Consider the following 18456-nt stretch of genomic DNA (forward strand, 5'->3'; position numbering starts at 1 on the left):
CTACAAGTTAGTTTGACTTGTAAAATAGTCCTGAGGTGGCATATATGCTTACAAGTAGTATGTACATATCTAAAAGAATAATTCCTCAGATTTTCTATCCCACCGCAATTTGAAATTCTTTGTCAGCATTAGTAGTTTTTGGTTAAAAAGTGTATCTACATTGCTGTCTGTATTTGTTATTTAGAAAAAAAAAAAGTGATGTTTTATGAAGAAAAAACATGTAATGTCTGGGGAGAATTTAGATTAGAAAAAAAAAAATCAGATGAGGGCACTTACGGCAGTGGCCAGTAAGAATATGAGAGGTTTCACTACTATTGTGTTCAAAGGATGTGACTGCTGTTGTTCCACCTGGCTAGTCTGGATCCTGTTGAAAGAGATGCTGCAGTGTTAAGGCTTCCCTTGGGCTGTGAAACAGATGGAATTGATGTGTTACTGATTCTCTGGAATCACGATGTAGTAGTTGTGGTGTCGATACAATAAATGAGTGTATAAAATACATGCTTACAGCAGGAGCAGATGCTACTTGTGCTAACTTGATTACCAAAATTGTGGATGGTTGTTTCACTATCTTACTGTATGTTTTTGACAACAGTGAGTGATGTGGAGAACAAGCTTCTAAGAGCTTTGATTTTACTGTCAGGCTTCACCAAAATGTTAGAACTGTGAGAAGTTACTGTAATATAGGAACTACTCTACAATTTCTTGATTGTATGCTGCTTGGGGTGGGGGAATAGAGGGCGGTGTGTGTTAATAACAGAAGACGAGATGTAATTAGGAAAACTTTGGAGTTGCCAAAATGACATTTTCTTAAACTTTCAAAATTTGAAAAGCTACCAATTAAAAAGATGGATTGATTTACAATAGCACTTTTTACCATGAATCTGACAGAGGTGGACACCGAAAGGTAACGTCTTTCAGGTCTTCATCTGTAACTGTCTTCAGTGTGTGTCAGAAATCAGATTCATCTAGACTGTTCAAATTAGAGGCTACTGCTATTTATTCTTTCAGATCAGGGGAAAGTTGAAGATATTTTCTATGTAAAATAATGTGTTCAGCAGGAACATATATTATGCCCATATTTTTACAGGGGCATGTTAAGACTGATGTTGAATAATACTTGTTTGATAGTACAGCTGTTAGAAGTTAACTGTAGGCTAAAACCAAAGAAACTGATTGTTGCACAAACTGTAACTAAGTGTCAGTACTAGTCGTGCACACAAATTGCCACTAGATGTATATAAATAAATATAGTCACATGTTCATCCTTCATAATTGGAAGGAGCTGAGGTTTTCTAAATCAGAAAAGTCTGCAAGAATTGCAGTCATTTATATGTAATTCAAGATAAAGAGCCCAGGTCTGTCATGTTTAGAGGTTTTAGCCAATTAAAAACAGCTATCGGTGTTTGGTAGCAATATTTTATCTAAATGCCAAGAATTGTTTAAATGCAAGTGAGTACAGCAGAACAAGTACTGGCAAAATGAACAATCCTGGCCTGTCTTCATTCCTGCCAGTGGCAGTGAAGTGAACAGCATGTCAGGCTCTCAGCTGGTTGCTAAATGAAAGTATTTAAAGAATGCAAGTTTCAGCTGACCTTTTCCTACTCTGCAGCTGGAGTTTCGTTTACTCATGAGGGACTTGGCCAACCTAGATTTCTGTGAGTACTATTAGGCATGTGTCATTTTTGCCTGTGTGTGACAGTCTGCCTGGACCACCTTTGTTGTGAAATACAGAAAGTAGAGCCAAGTCCTAAGGTTGGTGCAGCAGGTCATCCTCCAGGGAAGTTCCATAGGAGCCGCTGAGCTGACTGAAGGGGTGTTTCTTCAGTGATGGTGGTGCAGATGTGCTATCAGTTGCATTATGGCTCCACGCTCAGAAGTAATAGCTGTGATACTCCGTGTGTGTCTCCTGCTTTGCTGTCTTCTGTGCTTACGTTGTTAGGGAGCACTGTAATGGAAGGGATCTGATCAAAATGGCGAAAACTTGCAGTTCTCATCTCTTCAGGAACTGGAGCGTTCAACTGTGCTGTGTCAATTTCATACTATGCAAATCCACTAAAATGAGTGAAATCACGCTGTGTTAGAAAAGGCGTAGTTAAGGCCAAGCATGGGTGCCATGTTACATAATGTTCTACTTTTAACAAACAGTAACTAGCAGTTCTTCTGTCAGCGGCTGCAGTGTAGGTCGTGTCGCGATGCCTTGCAAGCCCGTCCTCCAGCCGTGAGATGCAGCTGTAGAGGCTGCAGGAGTGTGTTTGGCGGCCGACCTCCTCACCGCGCTTGGTCTCACACTGTGCTGCGGTGGAGCCTGGTGAGTGGGGTGAACCTTTCTGCAAAGGGAGCTGCGTCTGGCAGCTTTGCCAGACTGTGATTAGAAAGTATCAGTAGGTCACGGTAAACAGGGCGTCAGGGCAATACCGAGGGCTTCTTTGAATCGCACCCAGTTTTAAGATTGAAGTACAGCACTGCAGAGCACGAGTCAAGGCCAGCCTGCTGCTGGTGCCACGCGGGTAAGGTGCGTGGTGCCTGTAGCGCAGGACTTTGGGAGTGTCTCTGGTTTGACATTGCCTCGGGCGGTAACACAGCCTGGGCTGGGAAACCGGCCAGCACCCAGAAGGGCAGAAGAAGGAAGGATCAGGAGCTCAGGCTCAGGGTTTAACGCCGGGAGGCTGCACTGGTGCACCCCTGACGACCCAAGCGGTAGTGGGCCTGCAGCCGCAACTCACCGCCTGTCCCCGGCCTGCAGCAACTGCAGCACCAGCCTGACCTCGGGCAAGGGCAGCCGACGGCCTGACCGTGAGCCGCGGGGCGGCCGTGGGACGCAGCCAGCGCCATCGCGCTGTCCCCGTCTCCGAGGGCGCCGCTGCCCGAACCCCCGCCCTGCCGCACGGGGCTCCGCGCCCCCCGCGGTAACCGCCCCCTCCCCGGCGCGGGGCGCAGTGCGCAGGCGCGGGACGGGAAGGGCGCTGGCCTCGGCTGCGCGTGCGCCGTACGGCGAGCCTCCGCCAATCGCTCTGCAGCTTCTTGGGCCCTGGCTCCGCCCCTCGCGTGGCGAAAGGACAAAGTGACTGAGGCGGGCGCGCGGTCAGCCTCTGCGCCCAGCTGCCCGCCCGAGCCGCGGTCTGCGCGCTGCCGCCATCTTAGGAGGTGAGTCGGGTCGGCGCGAGGGTGCCTGCCCGGTGCGGCCCGCTGCTCGCCCCGGGGCGACGGGCCGCCTCGCGAGTGCGGGGCCACCCGGCCGGGCCCGTGGCGGGCCTCTCCGTTACATGCCGCTCTGTTTTTCTTGCCGCCTCAGGTCGCCATGTTCTCGTTCCATCGCGCCGCTCGCCCGGCTCAACCCCTTCTACGCGCCGCACTTCCAGCCGGTCCAGGATGGGGTGAGGAAAGCGCGCGGAGCCAGCGGAAGCACCTACGACGCGGCGGAGCTTGGCGGCCGCATCCGCCGCTGAAGGTGAGGGCGGAGGGAGGGATCGCGCCGCAGTCAAGGCTTGTGGGCGGCGGAGGCACCGGTGCCCGCGCTGTCCTCCGCTCGCCCGACCTGTGCCCATCGGGGTGCCGGAGGGGAGGGTTAGCGTTCAGCGGGGCTCGGCCGGGCCGGGCAGGAGCCGGCGCTGGGCCTACGCGCCCGCTTGGAGGACGAGGAAGGGCAACAGGCGGGGGAGGCGCTGGCAGCCTCTTCCGCTCCCCGTGCGGTGTGTGCTGATTAGCAGCGAGGATCCGGTGTTACCGAGAAAGGACACGGGAAAGTTCTACTTCAGGGTAATTACAGAAACCCCCAGTGGAGTCTGTTTGGGGCTAAAAGAGTGCGTTTTCTTTCTGTGCTGGGCCTGCAGCCTCGGGGACTGAGGCTGTAGGCCCGTAGTTCTTTCTTTCCGTGGAGAAGAGCAGCATGGGAATCCGGATGAATTTGAAGGACCGTCTTTCCTATCCTTTTTCCTTTTCATCTTATTTTGTTCCCCTCTTTATTCACAGCTGGACATCTGAACAGTGGTGCCTACAGCTGTTCTGTTTGTGGGGTTTTTTGTTTGTTTGGTGTGTTTTTTTTTTCCCTCTCCTTTGTAATTGCAGGGCATATGCGAGATAGCTGTGCTAAGATACAGTGATGCATTTTAGATTTAACCTGCAAGTCCTTCCTCTATGTTTTCTTGATCGCTTTTGTGACTTGCAAAGGTCAGACCTTCATGATACTCCTAATAGCAGAAGTAGATGTTAAAGTCCTGATTCTTTGAACTTGTTAATAACTTGAAAGCATCTCTCTTCCTTTGTTTAAAAAAAATGAAGGCAGACATGCTTTCAGCAAGATACTTCTGAAGCACTACGATTATTGAAATAACGTGTTAGTGGTCTTGCATGAGTTTACATAATACATGAAAGACAGAACTGGGTGTTGGATTTTATTAAGTTTTCAAGAAAGTACTTTTGGCTTTTAGTGTAGTCATCTTGTTGCTAACTAAAGTCCTAAACCACTCTTCAGCATGCTAAATATATTCAGTAGGGGCACTTATTTCTTAAAAGCATTATGCTTAATCTTTGTAGGCAGATGCAGTCAAAGGTCACCAGAGTTTCTTAGTCTAAGTAGTCTGTTCTGCTGTGTTAATTGTTTCACTTAAAATTTGGTTCTCTGGCCTTTGTGTTGGAGAGTAACATGTTGCAGAAAATATCTGAGCTTACACAAGGTCACACAAAGTCAGTACAAACCACAAGACCTTTTGAGTTCAACTCAGGGCATCAACCATAACACAGCTAAGAGACAAAGTGTTTCATGATCAGCTTTTGGAATTTGTCCTTGTTAATGTGTCAGATCAGAAGCAAAGAAATGAACTAGTTATGATGTAGCTGTCTTAACAGAGTAGATGTGTTTTTGTGCTGTATATTTATGTCTGAGTAGCTACAGGGTGTTTGCCTTAAGTCAGTTGTCTAGGTATGTTAGAATAATTTTCTTGCTCTTTGTACTACATGTTTAGCCAGTTCTTTTTCAGGTAACAGTTTTTAGGAAATTTGACTCTGCTCCTGAAATAGGGAGTCTGGGATCTGCTATGGCTTTTTTTCTCTAATATTGCTATAACCACTATGAACTTACGTACCTGTAAAGAGCTCAAGCCTAATAGATACTGGCTTGCTTTTTTATTACTGTTTTTGAACACCTAGCTGACAGGTCAGTCCGAATAGCATTGTAATAAAGCAGATGCATAAAGCTCTACTTTTCTGTGACTTCTACAAATGTTTGTCAGTCGAGGAGTATGACTGCTAACAGTAAATTGTTGTGAAAAAGGGAGTGTGAACAAACACTTCTGGTATCTGGGAAGCATGGTAACTACTGCAGTAGTGTTGTGCCGCAGGCCAGAGATGCAGCTAGATAGAGCTGCCCTGTAATATAGATCCAGAGTCTATTTTCTGATTACACCTATATAGAAAGCCTTATTTGTGTTTAACCAGTCATTCTGGCAAGTTGTAAGCAGAGTATTACTGCTGTCTGCAAGTCTGCTAGCATAACCAAGCTATGTTAGAGGTTACGTGTAAGTCCCAGACCGGCATGTTTACAGTCTTGTGCAGTATCTCAATTAAAAAAATTCTCATAGGTTATGCATTATTCTGACTGTTAACTAAGTTTAGGCTTGATACGGTGTCTATGGTTTGGTGTTTGTTATTTTAGAATAAAAATAAATGATACTGTCTCAATGATTATTTTGAAGAGTAAGGTGAGAAATGTCAGTGTAAAATGCGGTGTAAAATCTGGAACGTTTTGGGGAAGAAGTTCTCTTTTAATAGTGAAGTTATGAGCTGGATGAACCTGCGAGTGTTAATTGGTGCTTTGTAGATGCCGTTTAAATGCAAATTTTTTTTTATGTTCATAAAGGAGTTTATTTTAGAAGCAAAAAAGACAGGGGCGAATAAGATAGGTTTTTGATGTCTCTTTATTTTCATTAGTGTTTTCTGGAGATAATTCTGAAGTTGGTGTAACGCTTTAGTGCCTATTCCATTATATTGGAGTAACACCACTAGTTCTAATAGCAAAAGAACCTAGATCATCCCTTTCTACTTGGGGGAATGTTTTCTGTATGGTGTATTGTTTTCTATATGCTTATTCAGTATGTTAGTTTTACTTTTGCTTATGTATTTAAAACACCAAGCTAGTAGCAGAACTGTGCTGCTACCTTATCTTATTTCGTACTATTAATTGTAAATGTGCTTTCTGGTTGCATGTAATTGTACCCTCTGTAGCTTCTTTAAAAATGGAAGAGGGAAACTGATTCTTGGTTTTCAGATCCGGTTACTTTGCTCTAGTGGAATTTGTGAAAATTAACAACTTGTTCTTTTAAGACTGGATAGTTTTATACATAGTACCGTATGGAACAGTGTAAATGAAATATGCCTTGATTAAATGTGATCTGAAAGATTCTTTAATGAACTTTGTCTCACATGCATTGAATGTGATGATTAATGTAATAAGATTCTGCAATTTCATTAAACAAGCTGTATAAATCTGAGGTTCTGTATTTGAAAGAAAGTTTTAAAAAAAATCTATATAAATAATCTGAAACACTCCTGGAAATATATCTGTGTAAAGAAAAATCCAACGATGGTCTCATAGGTTTATACGATATTTACTTAAATACAGAAGTTGCACTATCGAGAAAGTTTAACTGAAGAAACTTTGTCTCCAGAGTACTAGAGAAACACTCTTGCATAATTCCTTGATAGAAGAAAATGTTGGACATTGCAACTCTGAGTCATAATTTCTGCTAGCAGCTTCTGGGATTAATTTCTATGGTTTAAATGTGCTATGAGCTAAAACTTGACTGTTTCTTCCATTACTTTTCTTAAAGGAACAAACTCAATTCGAAAGGCCTAGAATCATATCTTGTCAGTCCAAAAGGTGTTAATTTAAAGAAGGGAATTATTTTTTAGTATAACATTACAGGTGAATGATATAGCATGGGAGATGATTTCAGTTTAATACTTTTGAGAAGGTAGCACTTGGTCAATTTTCTTTTCTGATCTTTGTTACCATTTATGATTGATCATATATATCTAATTTTTTTTTTTCAATTAACTAGAATACAGCTGTGCATATGGCTCAGGCAGATTCTTTGTGCTTTGTGGCCTTGGTGGAATTATTAGCTGTGGAACAACACATACAGCACTGGTTCCTCTAGACCTGGTTAAATGCAGAATGCAGGTTTGTTCTGCATGTTGGTATGTGGTGACATCAACAAAGCATGTTTAGTGTGATATATTTATCTACTAATGAATTTTGAGGCATAAACTATACCTTGGACATCGTTGTCCAACAGTGCATGGAGTATATGTAAAAGCATGGTGTGTCTTTATTTTTGCTGCAGAATACAGTTTGAATATGGCTCGCTCAAGTTTTATGCTCTCTGTGGCGTGGTGGGGTCCTAAGTTGTGGCCTGACACACACTGCTGTTGTACCTCTGGATTTAGTGAAATGTCGTATGCAGGTTTGTATTAACTTAAACATTTCTTAACTTTTTCACTGGGTAGTCAGCATATTAAGAGTTTACAGTAGGGACACAGTCCTTTTCTGGATGACAGGAAGTGAGGAACTCGAATGCTGCTTTATTCAAGCCTACTGCTGTGAGACTAACAAACTACCACTTTCAAGAGAAGCAGAAACATTTAGGATAATCTGGATAAGTATTTTTTACTACATTTAAGGTACATCTAACTGATTAAATTTGGTGAAAGGCACCCAGCACAATGTTACTCTTTGCTGTTTGGTGGGCTATCTACCACTATTCATGTGCTTTTGGAGGGAAGGAAAAGTGTCTTTGGTGTTTGAAGATCTGCAGTTTTTAGCCTGGAGTGACATGCATATGTCTGATCCATTAACACTGTGGATATTGCTGCATGGCTTATGGATTGGATACTTTCTAGTGATGCCACTTTGAATAGAATGGGTAAGTTTGAAATGATATTGGTAAGGCCATCAGTGCATGTGGCTAGTTTCCTTGAAGTCATTCTTGACTGAACTGAAAGGAGTGTCACCCATTGCACTTAATTTGTGATACCAGCTTCCGCATTAAATCATCCAGTGAACGCCCATGAATAAAAACATACGCATGAATTTATTCAGGCACGTCTGTGCCTCAAGAATGAAGCAAATTAAAGCATGTGTCTAAATTTCTGGAAATACACTAGTTAATGACTGCCCTGTTGCATAGGCTGACACTGATTATAAAAGTGGCCGTTTTGTAATGATAGAACTCCTGGAATTAGGGAAGGACCTATGAATTTGTCAAACCTACTAGTCACACTGGAGTACTGCATCTGACATCCTTTAAAATTGTGTTCTTCTGGAAGGCCTTTATTTAGCATTCTTTATAAGAGAGGCTTTTTCACATGCTTGAGAACACTTGAAATTCTGGTCTCAAACTAGTAATTCTGTAACACATCAGACAAACACAGGGTGCATCAAATTAGTGCAACACGTTGCTTTCTACAAATTTGCATTGAGACTGGGCTTCCTGCATACGAATTTCCTGTTTCTGCTAGTACAGAATCGCTGTAGCTGAGTATGCGTTTATTTCTGAAAGTGTAGCTTAAGTGCACTCTTCTGTTGTTATGGACTTAAAAAATCCAAGATCAATAGCTTGACTACCCATACCTAAGGTTGAATTTCCAGAGAAGGAGGAGATTGGTCATGGGTCAAGAGGATGTAGCATCTCAAACAGTTCTTATTCTGATGACAATTTGGGTTAATGGGCAGAAGGCCTGAGAGCCATGCAATGCTACATATACAACTTGGGAGCAAGACCTCATATATCCCAGGCTTCAGCTGTTTGCGAGGTATGTCAGCTTGGGCTACCAGTCTTGGGCTTCTAGCATGGTAAGGGTGGTGTTACTTCCGCTTCCTTCTCCAGCACTTAGAAGAAGGCACAAGAGGGTTCCATGTGGATTCCAGGCGTGACCTTGTAAAACCTGTCAGCCTTTATCTCTTTAACAGATGCAGTACAGAGCATGTTAATAATCCTTCCTAGATTCTCCAGGAAGAAACTTGTTGCCTACCTTCTCATATCTTTTTAAGAAGAGGTCACCTTTCACATAGATGATAGTTAAGCATGGTTCTGACATGAACACACATCTCATTTACCAGTGCCCGATTAACTCTCCAATTTTCTGAAATTCTGAATCTTTTAGAATTGACATATTTAGGTTGAACTAGTGTCAAGTAGGTTGTTGCCAGACTGCAAGACAAAATACCAGTCACTGCAGGCTGGCATGCATGTCCCATAGCTCCTTCTAAAGGCTTTGGTTGACTTCTAATTTGATACCTTCCTTCTTATATTCTCTGAGGAATGTTGGGTGATGTCAAGTATGAAAATTAACAGTGCGATGTGACTTAAAATTTGTCAGAATTTTTGTTAAATCGTTTCCTTTCACATGAGACAAAATTATTCAAATTGATATTTTTTGATTTCTGCTAAGTTATTAATGAAATCTCAGTCAAAGTTTTGTGTGCAGAAAAATATTTTGTATGTAGCCTTTACTTGGGAAGTCAGAGTACAAGTGTAGGAGTTCTTGGGGTACTCGATCTGCTTTGCTCATTTGGCTTAGTCTGACTGTGTGGAAGGATCAAACTGTCCGTGTTAAGTGATGAAGAATCAGGTGAATCCATCAGCCTTAGTTTGTGGCAACACTTGAGTGTACGTAGGTGTGACGTGAGAGTGGATGAGATTGCTGACAGAAGCTGTCAAATTTTTAAAGAATCTGATCTAACATAATATATGCAGTATATATATATATTCTAACACTGACCGTGTTAGAATAGTGATTTCTGTAATCTTTTTGATACAGAAAGTTGTATTGTTAATTGGGAGAATGTAAGAAAACAGTTTGGTGGTTCTTGAGTATTGAGGAACATACTGGCTGTTAGAGTAAGTTAGGGTTGAGGCTAGCAAGTAAACTACTACAGTTAATTAGTGTAACCTTGTGGTGAGTACATCATCCGTCAGAGAACCTTAGGAAGCCAGCTGTATGAGGAATTTAAGAATTTTGTATTTGGATGGGGATGTGAGAAGGGACATGGTAAGCTGTATCAAGCAATTAACTGTCTTTTCTGTTTAGGTTGATCCACAAAATACAAGAGCATCTTCAATGGATTTTCAGTGACAGTCAAAGAAGATGGTGGTTCGTGGATTGGCTAAGGGATGGGCTCCAACCTTTATTGGATATTCCATGCAGGGGCTTTGGAAATTTGGTTTCTATGAAGTTTTCAAAATCTTATATGGCAACATGCTGGGAGAGGTAAGCCTTAAGTGGTTTATATGAGGCTGTATATCTGCAACATAATGGTATTAGTAATGCAGAGTAATCACAAAAACATGATTCATTAATAAAAATATTTAAATTCACTCAGGAAAATGCCTATTTGTGGCGTACTTCACTATATCTAGCTGCATCTGCCAGTGCAGAGTTTTTTTGCTGACATTGCTCTGGCTCCAATGGACAGCTGCTAAAGTTCGTATTCAGACACAACCTGGATATGCTAACACTCTGCGGCAGGCTGTACCCAAAATGTTTGGAGAGGAAGGGATCTGGGCGTAAGTATCACTTGATTTTAATTTTAATTTTATTCAGGTTCTTGATGTTGAGTATTTGTTTCCTAATGAAAGACTGTTGCTAGAACTAATTGTGGCTTTAGCTTATCATACTTTTTGTCTTTGTATTTCAAGATAACAACTTAACATACTTCCGGGAATGTGTGCCGAACTGGCTGTTAATTCCACATGCTCCTTAGATCCATCTTTGTGAGTATCTTTGTACTGAGTTCTGCTGGATAACTTTGAGTTTCTAGCAGTTCCAGTCAAGATATTCAGCAACTTTTTGGTTGTACAGTCAAAGATGCTTGAGTCATTGGCATGTCAGAGTAATATAACTGCATGTTAGCTTTCTGTTCTGATAGAAGTGGCTGTAATATACAAGTCATTTATCACTATCGGGACTTGGCTGGTATGCAGACATGAGCCTTATTGCACTTGTAGTATCAGTACTGCATTACTGCAGTGCATTGTAATCTGCAAAGTAACTACAGAACAGCTGTGCAGCATAGCGATCAGGTAGATTCTAATTTGTATTGCTGTTTCAAGTTAGTACTTGAGAAATAATAAACTTAAATTTCTGTTCTTTAAGTATTGAGGCACTTAAGCCTTACTGTGTCAGTATTTAGAAGTTGTATTCACGATAGCAACAGTAAGCTAACTATTTTAAGTTAGAAATGTACCTTAAATACTGGAGAAAATGAAACTGAATTTCTCTTCTCTGGTTAAGTTTCTATAAAGGTGTTGCTCCACTGTGGATGAGACAGATTCCGTACACAATGATGAAATTGCCTGCTTTGATAACGTACTGTTGAAGCTCTCTACAAGTATGTTGTTCCCAAGCCACGAAGTGAATGTACAAAAGGAGAACAACTGGTAGTCACGTTTGTTGCAGGCTATATTGGTAAGGAATCTTTAAGTCCTATGTTAATGGACGACTACTACTCTAGAAGCTTGTCCCTTTTCCAGAGTATCAAATAGATGTGACTGGAATGGGAGAGAATTTACTTGTAACTTTAAAATGGTGTGGGGAAAAAAAAAAAAATCTATGTTCAATCTGTAAGTGGAAAATGAATCTGTAGTAAGGACAGTACTCTTAATTGTATTGTATTACAATGTTAATGTCCAAGTTTAGAAACTGCAGCTAATTTAAGTGAAAAAACTTGCATCTTTGCTAGGCAGGGGAAGGTTGAGGAAGGGGAGCGGAAATCTGGATGGAAGGTGGATTTTCAGTATCCAAAGATTCAGAAAGGTTTTGGTTTTAGCAGAAGAGGTGCTGCAAGAGCATAATGAGGTGTTTTCTAATATCATGACACATGTAGTGTGTACTTGGTGTTATTTTAGGATACCAAGAGGCTTCGTGTAACTCTTGTGCATTTATTAGAAAGTGTGGTTTCAGTCGGTTGTACTTGGTGAACATAGTAATCAACAGCTAAAACACCTCAGAACTAATGTCAAATTATTCTTTCAGCTGGTGTGTTCTGTGCAATTGTTTCCCATCCTGCTGACTCCGTGGTGTCTGTGTTGAACAAGAAAGGGCAGTTCTGCTTCACAGGTTCTTGTGAGGCTTGGATTCAAAGGTACACCCTTACTTTCATGTATTTTGGATCAAATGTTTGTGGTGTTTTGTGTTTTGGAGAGGATTTATTTTTTCCTTGTTCTTCTTGCACTACTCATGCTTTATGTTTTGCTCTACAGGTGTATGGAAAGGTCTGTTTGCTCGTATCATTATGATTGGTACCCTGACTGCACTACAGTGGTTCATCTACGATTCTGTAAATGTTTATTTCAGACTTCCTCGTCCACCTCCACCTGAAATGCAGAATCTCTGAAGAAGAAGCTTGGTCTAACTGAATAGACAACTCATGGACTGACTATGCTGGCTGTCCCAGTGATGAGTTTCGTGAAACTTTTATATATTTGACTGTGTAGAAACAAACTCTATATGATGTCATTATTGGCTGTGCCCTCATCAACATGAGGGTTTAAATTTCTACCACTGTCATTGCCTGAAATAAATGAGAAACAGAGTGCTTAGTGTCTGTTTACTACTGCATATGTAAGCTTCATTTCATAGCAGCAAATACCTCAAATATTCTCCCCCCCCCCCCCTCCCCCCCCCCCCCCCCCCCCCCCCCCCCCCCCCCCCCCCCCCCCCCCCCCCCCCCCCCCCCCCCCCCCCCCCCAAGAAAAGTAGTAACCTATTCTGTACTTGAGGATCTAGAGAATTGTGAAACAGTTGTAATCAAAAATAGACTTTTACTGTTTCTGGAGAAGTGCCAAGAACCTACCCTTGCAGAACTGCAGAAAGTAACTGCAGTTCTATGCACTTTGAGTCCACTGCTCTGTTTGCCTATAATAAGCTGTTAGCGTAGAATAGCTGAACTGAATGGCTGAGATAAGACTGCAGTCTGATAGGACATTCTGGTCGTAGTATCAGTGTTCTCCATAGAGATATAAGTAAACTTACACATAATAGTGCCATTTCTGCTTTGGAGAGGTCATCTCAACGTAACTAACTTATACTTATTTGACTAATTTCTGCTTCTGTTGACTTTGAACCGCACCAAAGAACTCAGTCCTTTTGGTTGCACTGTGGAATTAAACAGTAGCTGCTACCTTAAACAATAGAAAAGCTGATGTTAATAAAGATTATCAAAGATACCCAACCACTAAACTACTACAACTTTTGACTTGCCTCTTATTGTAGAGTCTAACAAACTTGCCAGCTTTTCCCTACACTTGACACTTGATACTCCTGTAGTTTGATATTTTTTTTTTTCCCCCCGCTCCCCCTGAATTAGTTTAACTGTAATGCTGAGGTTTGGTTCAACCATGCACTTCTGCAGTGCAAGAAGCCATACTGATTTTCTTTTTTTTTTTTTTTCTTTTTTGGCCTTCCTTGATGTGAAGAAATCTAGGCAGGATCCTAGGCATGCAAGAGGAGTCTCACACAAAGTTTTTTTAAGGCAATGAATTTGCTTTTTCCAGTCTTTCTGTAAAAGACAAGCATGCTGCCTTCTGCGTTTTGCCTGTTCAAGAACGCCCTGTTGATAATCACATTGAGAAAAATCCAGAAAATGCCTAATAGTGTATAAAGAGTTCACCGTATCCAGTATTACTTTGTTCACTTGGTAGAGCTGGAGCTTAAGTGTCTTTCGTGCAGAACTGTTTGAATATGCTGCCTTTCAGCATGTGAGCTGGTGATACTGAACTTAGCTTGGCATTCATGTACGTTGTGCTGCTCCTTCCTCTTTACTTGTGGCCCTTCAGAGTTAAAAGGACAACTAAAGCAGGTGCCATTGGAGTGGCATAAATGCACTAACTGCTGCATCTTACTGGAGTCAGATGTTCCTGCTACTGTTTTACGTAGCGTTGAGCTTCTCGTCTCCTGTGAAAACACTCCAACTTCCAAGATTTTGGATGGTTACGCTAAACAAGCAAGCTGAGCCTTATTTTGAATTGCTGCCTTTCAATATGTGGAGTAAATGTAAAACTGCTCTATTTCGCTGTCACTATGACAGTTCGCACATTCTTAGAGTGGTTGGTATCTAACTGCGTTATACAGCAAAGTCAAATTCCCTAACTCTAAATAAAGCATTTATACAATACTTCAGTGTTAAATATATTTCATGATATAACTATGTAGATCATGTTGACCCATGGCAGCACTGACTTCCCGTGAGTGGGAAACCTTGCAATTATTTAACGAATCATTAAATGCTCCTAAGAGCTTCTTTGGAGAAGAGTGTTAACTATGTCTTGATGTTGGATCGAGACCATTGATGTTGAATCAAGTATTGAAGTTAACTTTTGTATGTGGTTCAGCTTGTTAGAAAAAGCAGTACAACTTTTGTGTACTGAATATCAGTTTCTTTAAAGCCATATTTGAACTCAATGGACTTTTTCTTTGCTGGAAAACATCTCAGTTCCTTCTAATCCTAGAAAAGTGAAGCACTTAACTTTTAAGGCTGGCAGAAGAGTGAGACAAACTTGGTTCATGCAGTGAGGTAGTCTGTCAAGTAATCCAATGATAAGCTAAATTTCTCAAGACTTTCTTGTCATTCTACGTGTGGAGCAAAATAATGTAATTTTTCTCTAGAATTGGGTCACCTTTGTGCAGCTGTTTTAAACATGTGCAGTAATAAGAGAATCTTAAATCCATTTTCTCATTGCTGAAGGGTAGACCTGAAACTAGCTTTTTAAAGATGATCAGATAATTTTATCAAGGTAAATCTGAGGTAACACTACGAGGGGGCAGCTAGCTGTTCCCCTTTTTTTCTGTAACTGAGAAAGCGAAAATATTTTTAGTGCTACTTCAGTGTTGTGTTTCAGCAGAAAACCCAAACTGGGGAGAGAATTGCCTTGCAGCTGTTGACTTGATTGACATTGAGCCATGGGCTTGTTTTGGATGCTTGAGATGAAGGGGGTTTAATGTATAAAATGCTATTGCTTAAAGAGTCACCTACTGATATTTCAAATAAGCTGCAGTGGGAAAACTGTAGCATTAAAATACTTTTAGAAGGTCAGCTTTGTCACTGATATCCGCTCTGTAGCGTAACGTGTGGTATGTTTTCTGAAAGTCTAGAAGATGGGGCGGGGGAGCAGTGGTGCTTTTGATGGACTTGGCTTTCATTGCAAGGAAAGTCCTGTGTCGAAAAGGAGTGCTCTGTTTTGGACTGAGATCTAACTCCAGATCAGCCAGTAAACCCTGAAGTGCTTTGTAAAACATGGGTTATGTATATGCTGCTTGTGTATATTGTTCTATGAAGGAGGAAAACATCCTTTCTTGCTATTACTGGAGCTGAGATCAGCTTCTGGTTTAGAGAATACTGTCTATATAAATTTGGAATAGCATTTCCATTCATGCCCTGTGTCTGTATCAGGTTGTACTGCAGATCAAATGTGCTGAAACTTGCTGAAATATTTGTTGCATATAATTTTAAAATGGGCTGTAATAATACAAGCAGTTGTAATTCATTTACATTTCTACACAGAAGTGATATAGTTCACAGTGAAAACAATAAACATCCTGCTTTTTTATAGCAACATGAGTACCCTGGATAGCTGAGCTTAGTAGCTACACGGCCTTGTTTGAGAATACGGTTTTTGTAACTCCCGAGCGATGTGGGAGAAGGATGTTGGTAACAGAAACTTCTCGGTTGAACTGATGTTCTGGTGTCTAAAAGTAGATTTTAATGTGTTGGGATGACTTTGCTCATGTCATTTTCAGCACTGATCACTTAATGCTGTTGCTGTTTGTTGGGGTGGTGTTTTTTTTTTCCCCCATGTGAGTTGCTGACAAGAATTGGCTGGTTCTGTACCTGCATACTAAGTTAAAGCAACGATGTCCTGAGTGTCACTACAGGTTGGGCTGCATGGGTTCATATGTTTTAAGTAGCACAGCTGTAATTTTCATTATTACCTGAATCTCTCAATCAGTTAGTAAGTAGAGAGTGTTGTTGAGTGCCCCTAGAAATGAAGTAAGTATGGTGGTAGTTTTACTGAGCCGGTGCTTTCAGCACCGCTGACAGTACTAAACCAAGGAAGCAAAATCAGTAGTCTGCTTTAAATTTATGAAAAATACCTTCCTCTCTGCCTCATCTTTTCCACTGCAGAAAGAGCTTTGCCTCTGTCCTTAGACCACTGTAATTACAAAGCAACTCTAAAACATTTAATTTTCTAGTACTGTGGAGATGCGTGCTTGAAGGGCAAAGGAAGACTTGTAATACCTCTGCAGGTTATGGGAGAATTACTGATCACGCGCCTTACTTCTGAGGGCAATACAGAAGGTGTGTAAAGTTTAGATCCAGATTTTTACTTTTATTTTCAAGTAGACTTTACCTCTGTGACTTAAACTTTTTCTCTCTTGCATGTAGCAACAAAGTTTCTGAAAGGATCATAATGTTTTGGACTTGCACTTCCTGGGAAAAAAGGATGGGTGATCTGCATGCATGTATAGATAAAGTAAAATTAAAGGTTCTGTAACATTTTTTTGCATGCTTAACTTCCCGTGGGGACCATGAATAGAACTGTATACTCAGCTTTTCACTGGCAGATGTGTTCTGAGATTTGGACATTATTCGCTTGGGGGTTGAAAGTGAAATCAACAGTTTATTTTCTGGTTACTCTTCCAGAGTGTGCTCTTTTCCTTTAGAAAGACCTCTTTGCTGTGTCAAGGCTTCTCTGATTAACTGTGCAGCTGGAGTATTATTTTTCACTTCACTGGTGTAAATAAAACATGTACAGAGATTTTGCTGAGATAACTAAGCTTTCACATTGGTTAAAATCTGATATCCTTAATGATACGTTCAGATTAACTCATCTTTTCGTAATTTGTCATAGGGGTTGCATAGCTCCTCGTTTTAAATCTGAAGTCTCAGTTTCTTTCTACAGTGGAAGGCAGATTTATTCGTTGTAGGCCATCTGTATTTGCCCGAGAAAAGCCTAGCCATTAGCATATTTTGGACCAAAAATACTGAGTGCCAAGTGCTCTCCTTGATGGTACTAACATGAGCTTGCACACACACAAAAAAACAGGACTGGCGGATTCAGTGAAATCCAGTCTTTACAAATGAGATATATTATTACATAAAGCCCAAACTCTTATGGTGTATGTATGTGCATGTATATTTTTTTTTTTTTTTCAGGTAAGATACACAACTCATGCTTTAGCATTGCTGATTGTGCTGGATGTTCTTTAATTTTTCTATTAATTCTTTCAAATGCCATTTGGTTATTTTCAGGAGATTGCTTAAGAATTTTGTGAAAGAGCAAAGGGTTACTGGTTGGTAAATACTATCTGTGGATGCTTTCTAGGAAAACTTGTCTTTTGACAGGTTTGTCCTTGCAGTCTGTCAGGTGGACTGGAAGGGGGTAAAAGAAAATTGGGAGGCAGGAATGCACCCATACCAAAAAGAGGAAAATTTGATGAAACAAAGCATTTAATATTGACTGAGGGCAATGAAGCAAGCAGAAGACCAGCAACATGAAGCGGGCCAAAAGAGATGGAATGCTGAATGAGGATGACAGTAGTGAGGGAGGGGAACGGTTAGGTCTTCCACACAAACAAGAGTCTAGTAGCTGCAAGATGTTCAGGTATGACCAACCGAACAACTGAGAAGTTGCAAAGGCCTGACTGTATGCTCACACTTCTTGGTGTAATTTCATTTATAGGGATTTTCTTAATTTCTGTATCTCTCCTAATTGGTTTTTATAGTCATTTTATTCCTATTTAATGCACTTTCCTCCTTTCCTCTGCTAAACCCATTGCCATTATCTTGTTACTTCAGTCTGCCGCCTACTGCATTTTCAAATGTCTCTGATCTCTTAAACTTCTGCTCTTCACCACAGAAATACTGCCAGTGGCTCATATCAGTCTAACCTTTTGGGACCTAAGTAGCTTCTCTTTGCTAATTCTGCTGCTAACTGTGGTATTTTACAGGCTAAGATACAATGAATGAATAATGCTGTTAGGATTCGTAAAAAGATACCGTGACACTGGGAGAAAGCCACCAGTAGGGTTAGTAGCTCTTTCAAAGCTTTGTCCCCATATGGAGTTCAGTGTTTTAAGGACTTCACAGTGCTGCAGCGATGTGATTACAATTACAAAGCCTCACAGAAAATCTTTTTGCAAGGCATCAGTAGTATTTCTGAGCATTCCTTGCTTCACTGCATTTAACGCTTTACATATGGATTATTTACAAAAGAAAAAAGGAGTGTACTGTAGTTTACAAAAAACACAGAGTTAATATATTGAGACAATACTATATTGCTACTGCAGTTTGATTAACCCTTGTTTAAGTATCTGGAAGCTACAATTTTATTCCTTCTTTTGGAGCAGGAAAGCATAGCTGAAGATGTCAGTCTTGGGCCGTACTTTCTTCATGAAAGCAAA

At 41.1% G+C, this 18456-nt stretch overlaps 1 protein-coding gene and 1 non-coding gene across 2 annotated transcripts; both read left to right on the forward strand.

Annotated features, from left to right (window-relative positions):
* The first annotated feature begins 875 nt into the window (after positions 1–875).
* Positions 876–12683, forward strand: SLC25A3 (solute carrier family 25 member 3). The gene is given in 16 exon segments (XM_086610733.1): positions 876–904; positions 2854–3144; positions 3293–3385; positions 3387–3448; positions 7056–7188; positions 10097–10148; positions 10150–10266; positions 10379–10435; positions 10437–10469; positions 10471–10562; positions 11290–11362; positions 11364–11463; positions 12031–12091; positions 12093–12139; positions 12258–12377; positions 12380–12683. Coding segments are annotated over 16 exon segments (1398 nt in total). The 3' UTR covers positions 12418–12683.
* LOC147528859 (small nucleolar RNA SNORA53) lies at positions 10746–10984 on the forward strand. Its single transcript, XR_015222141.1, has one exon. It is a non-coding gene; the product is annotated as a small nucleolar RNA SNORA53 (small nucleolar RNA).
* Positions 12684–18456: the final 5773 nt, after the last annotated feature.

This window comes from Tauraco erythrolophus, chromosome 4 (genome assembly GCF_009769465.1).
Source record: "Tauraco erythrolophus isolate bTauEry1 chromosome 4, bTauEry1.pri, whole genome shotgun sequence".
Lineage (NCBI taxonomy): Eukaryota > Metazoa > Chordata > Aves > Musophagiformes > Musophagidae > Tauraco > Tauraco erythrolophus.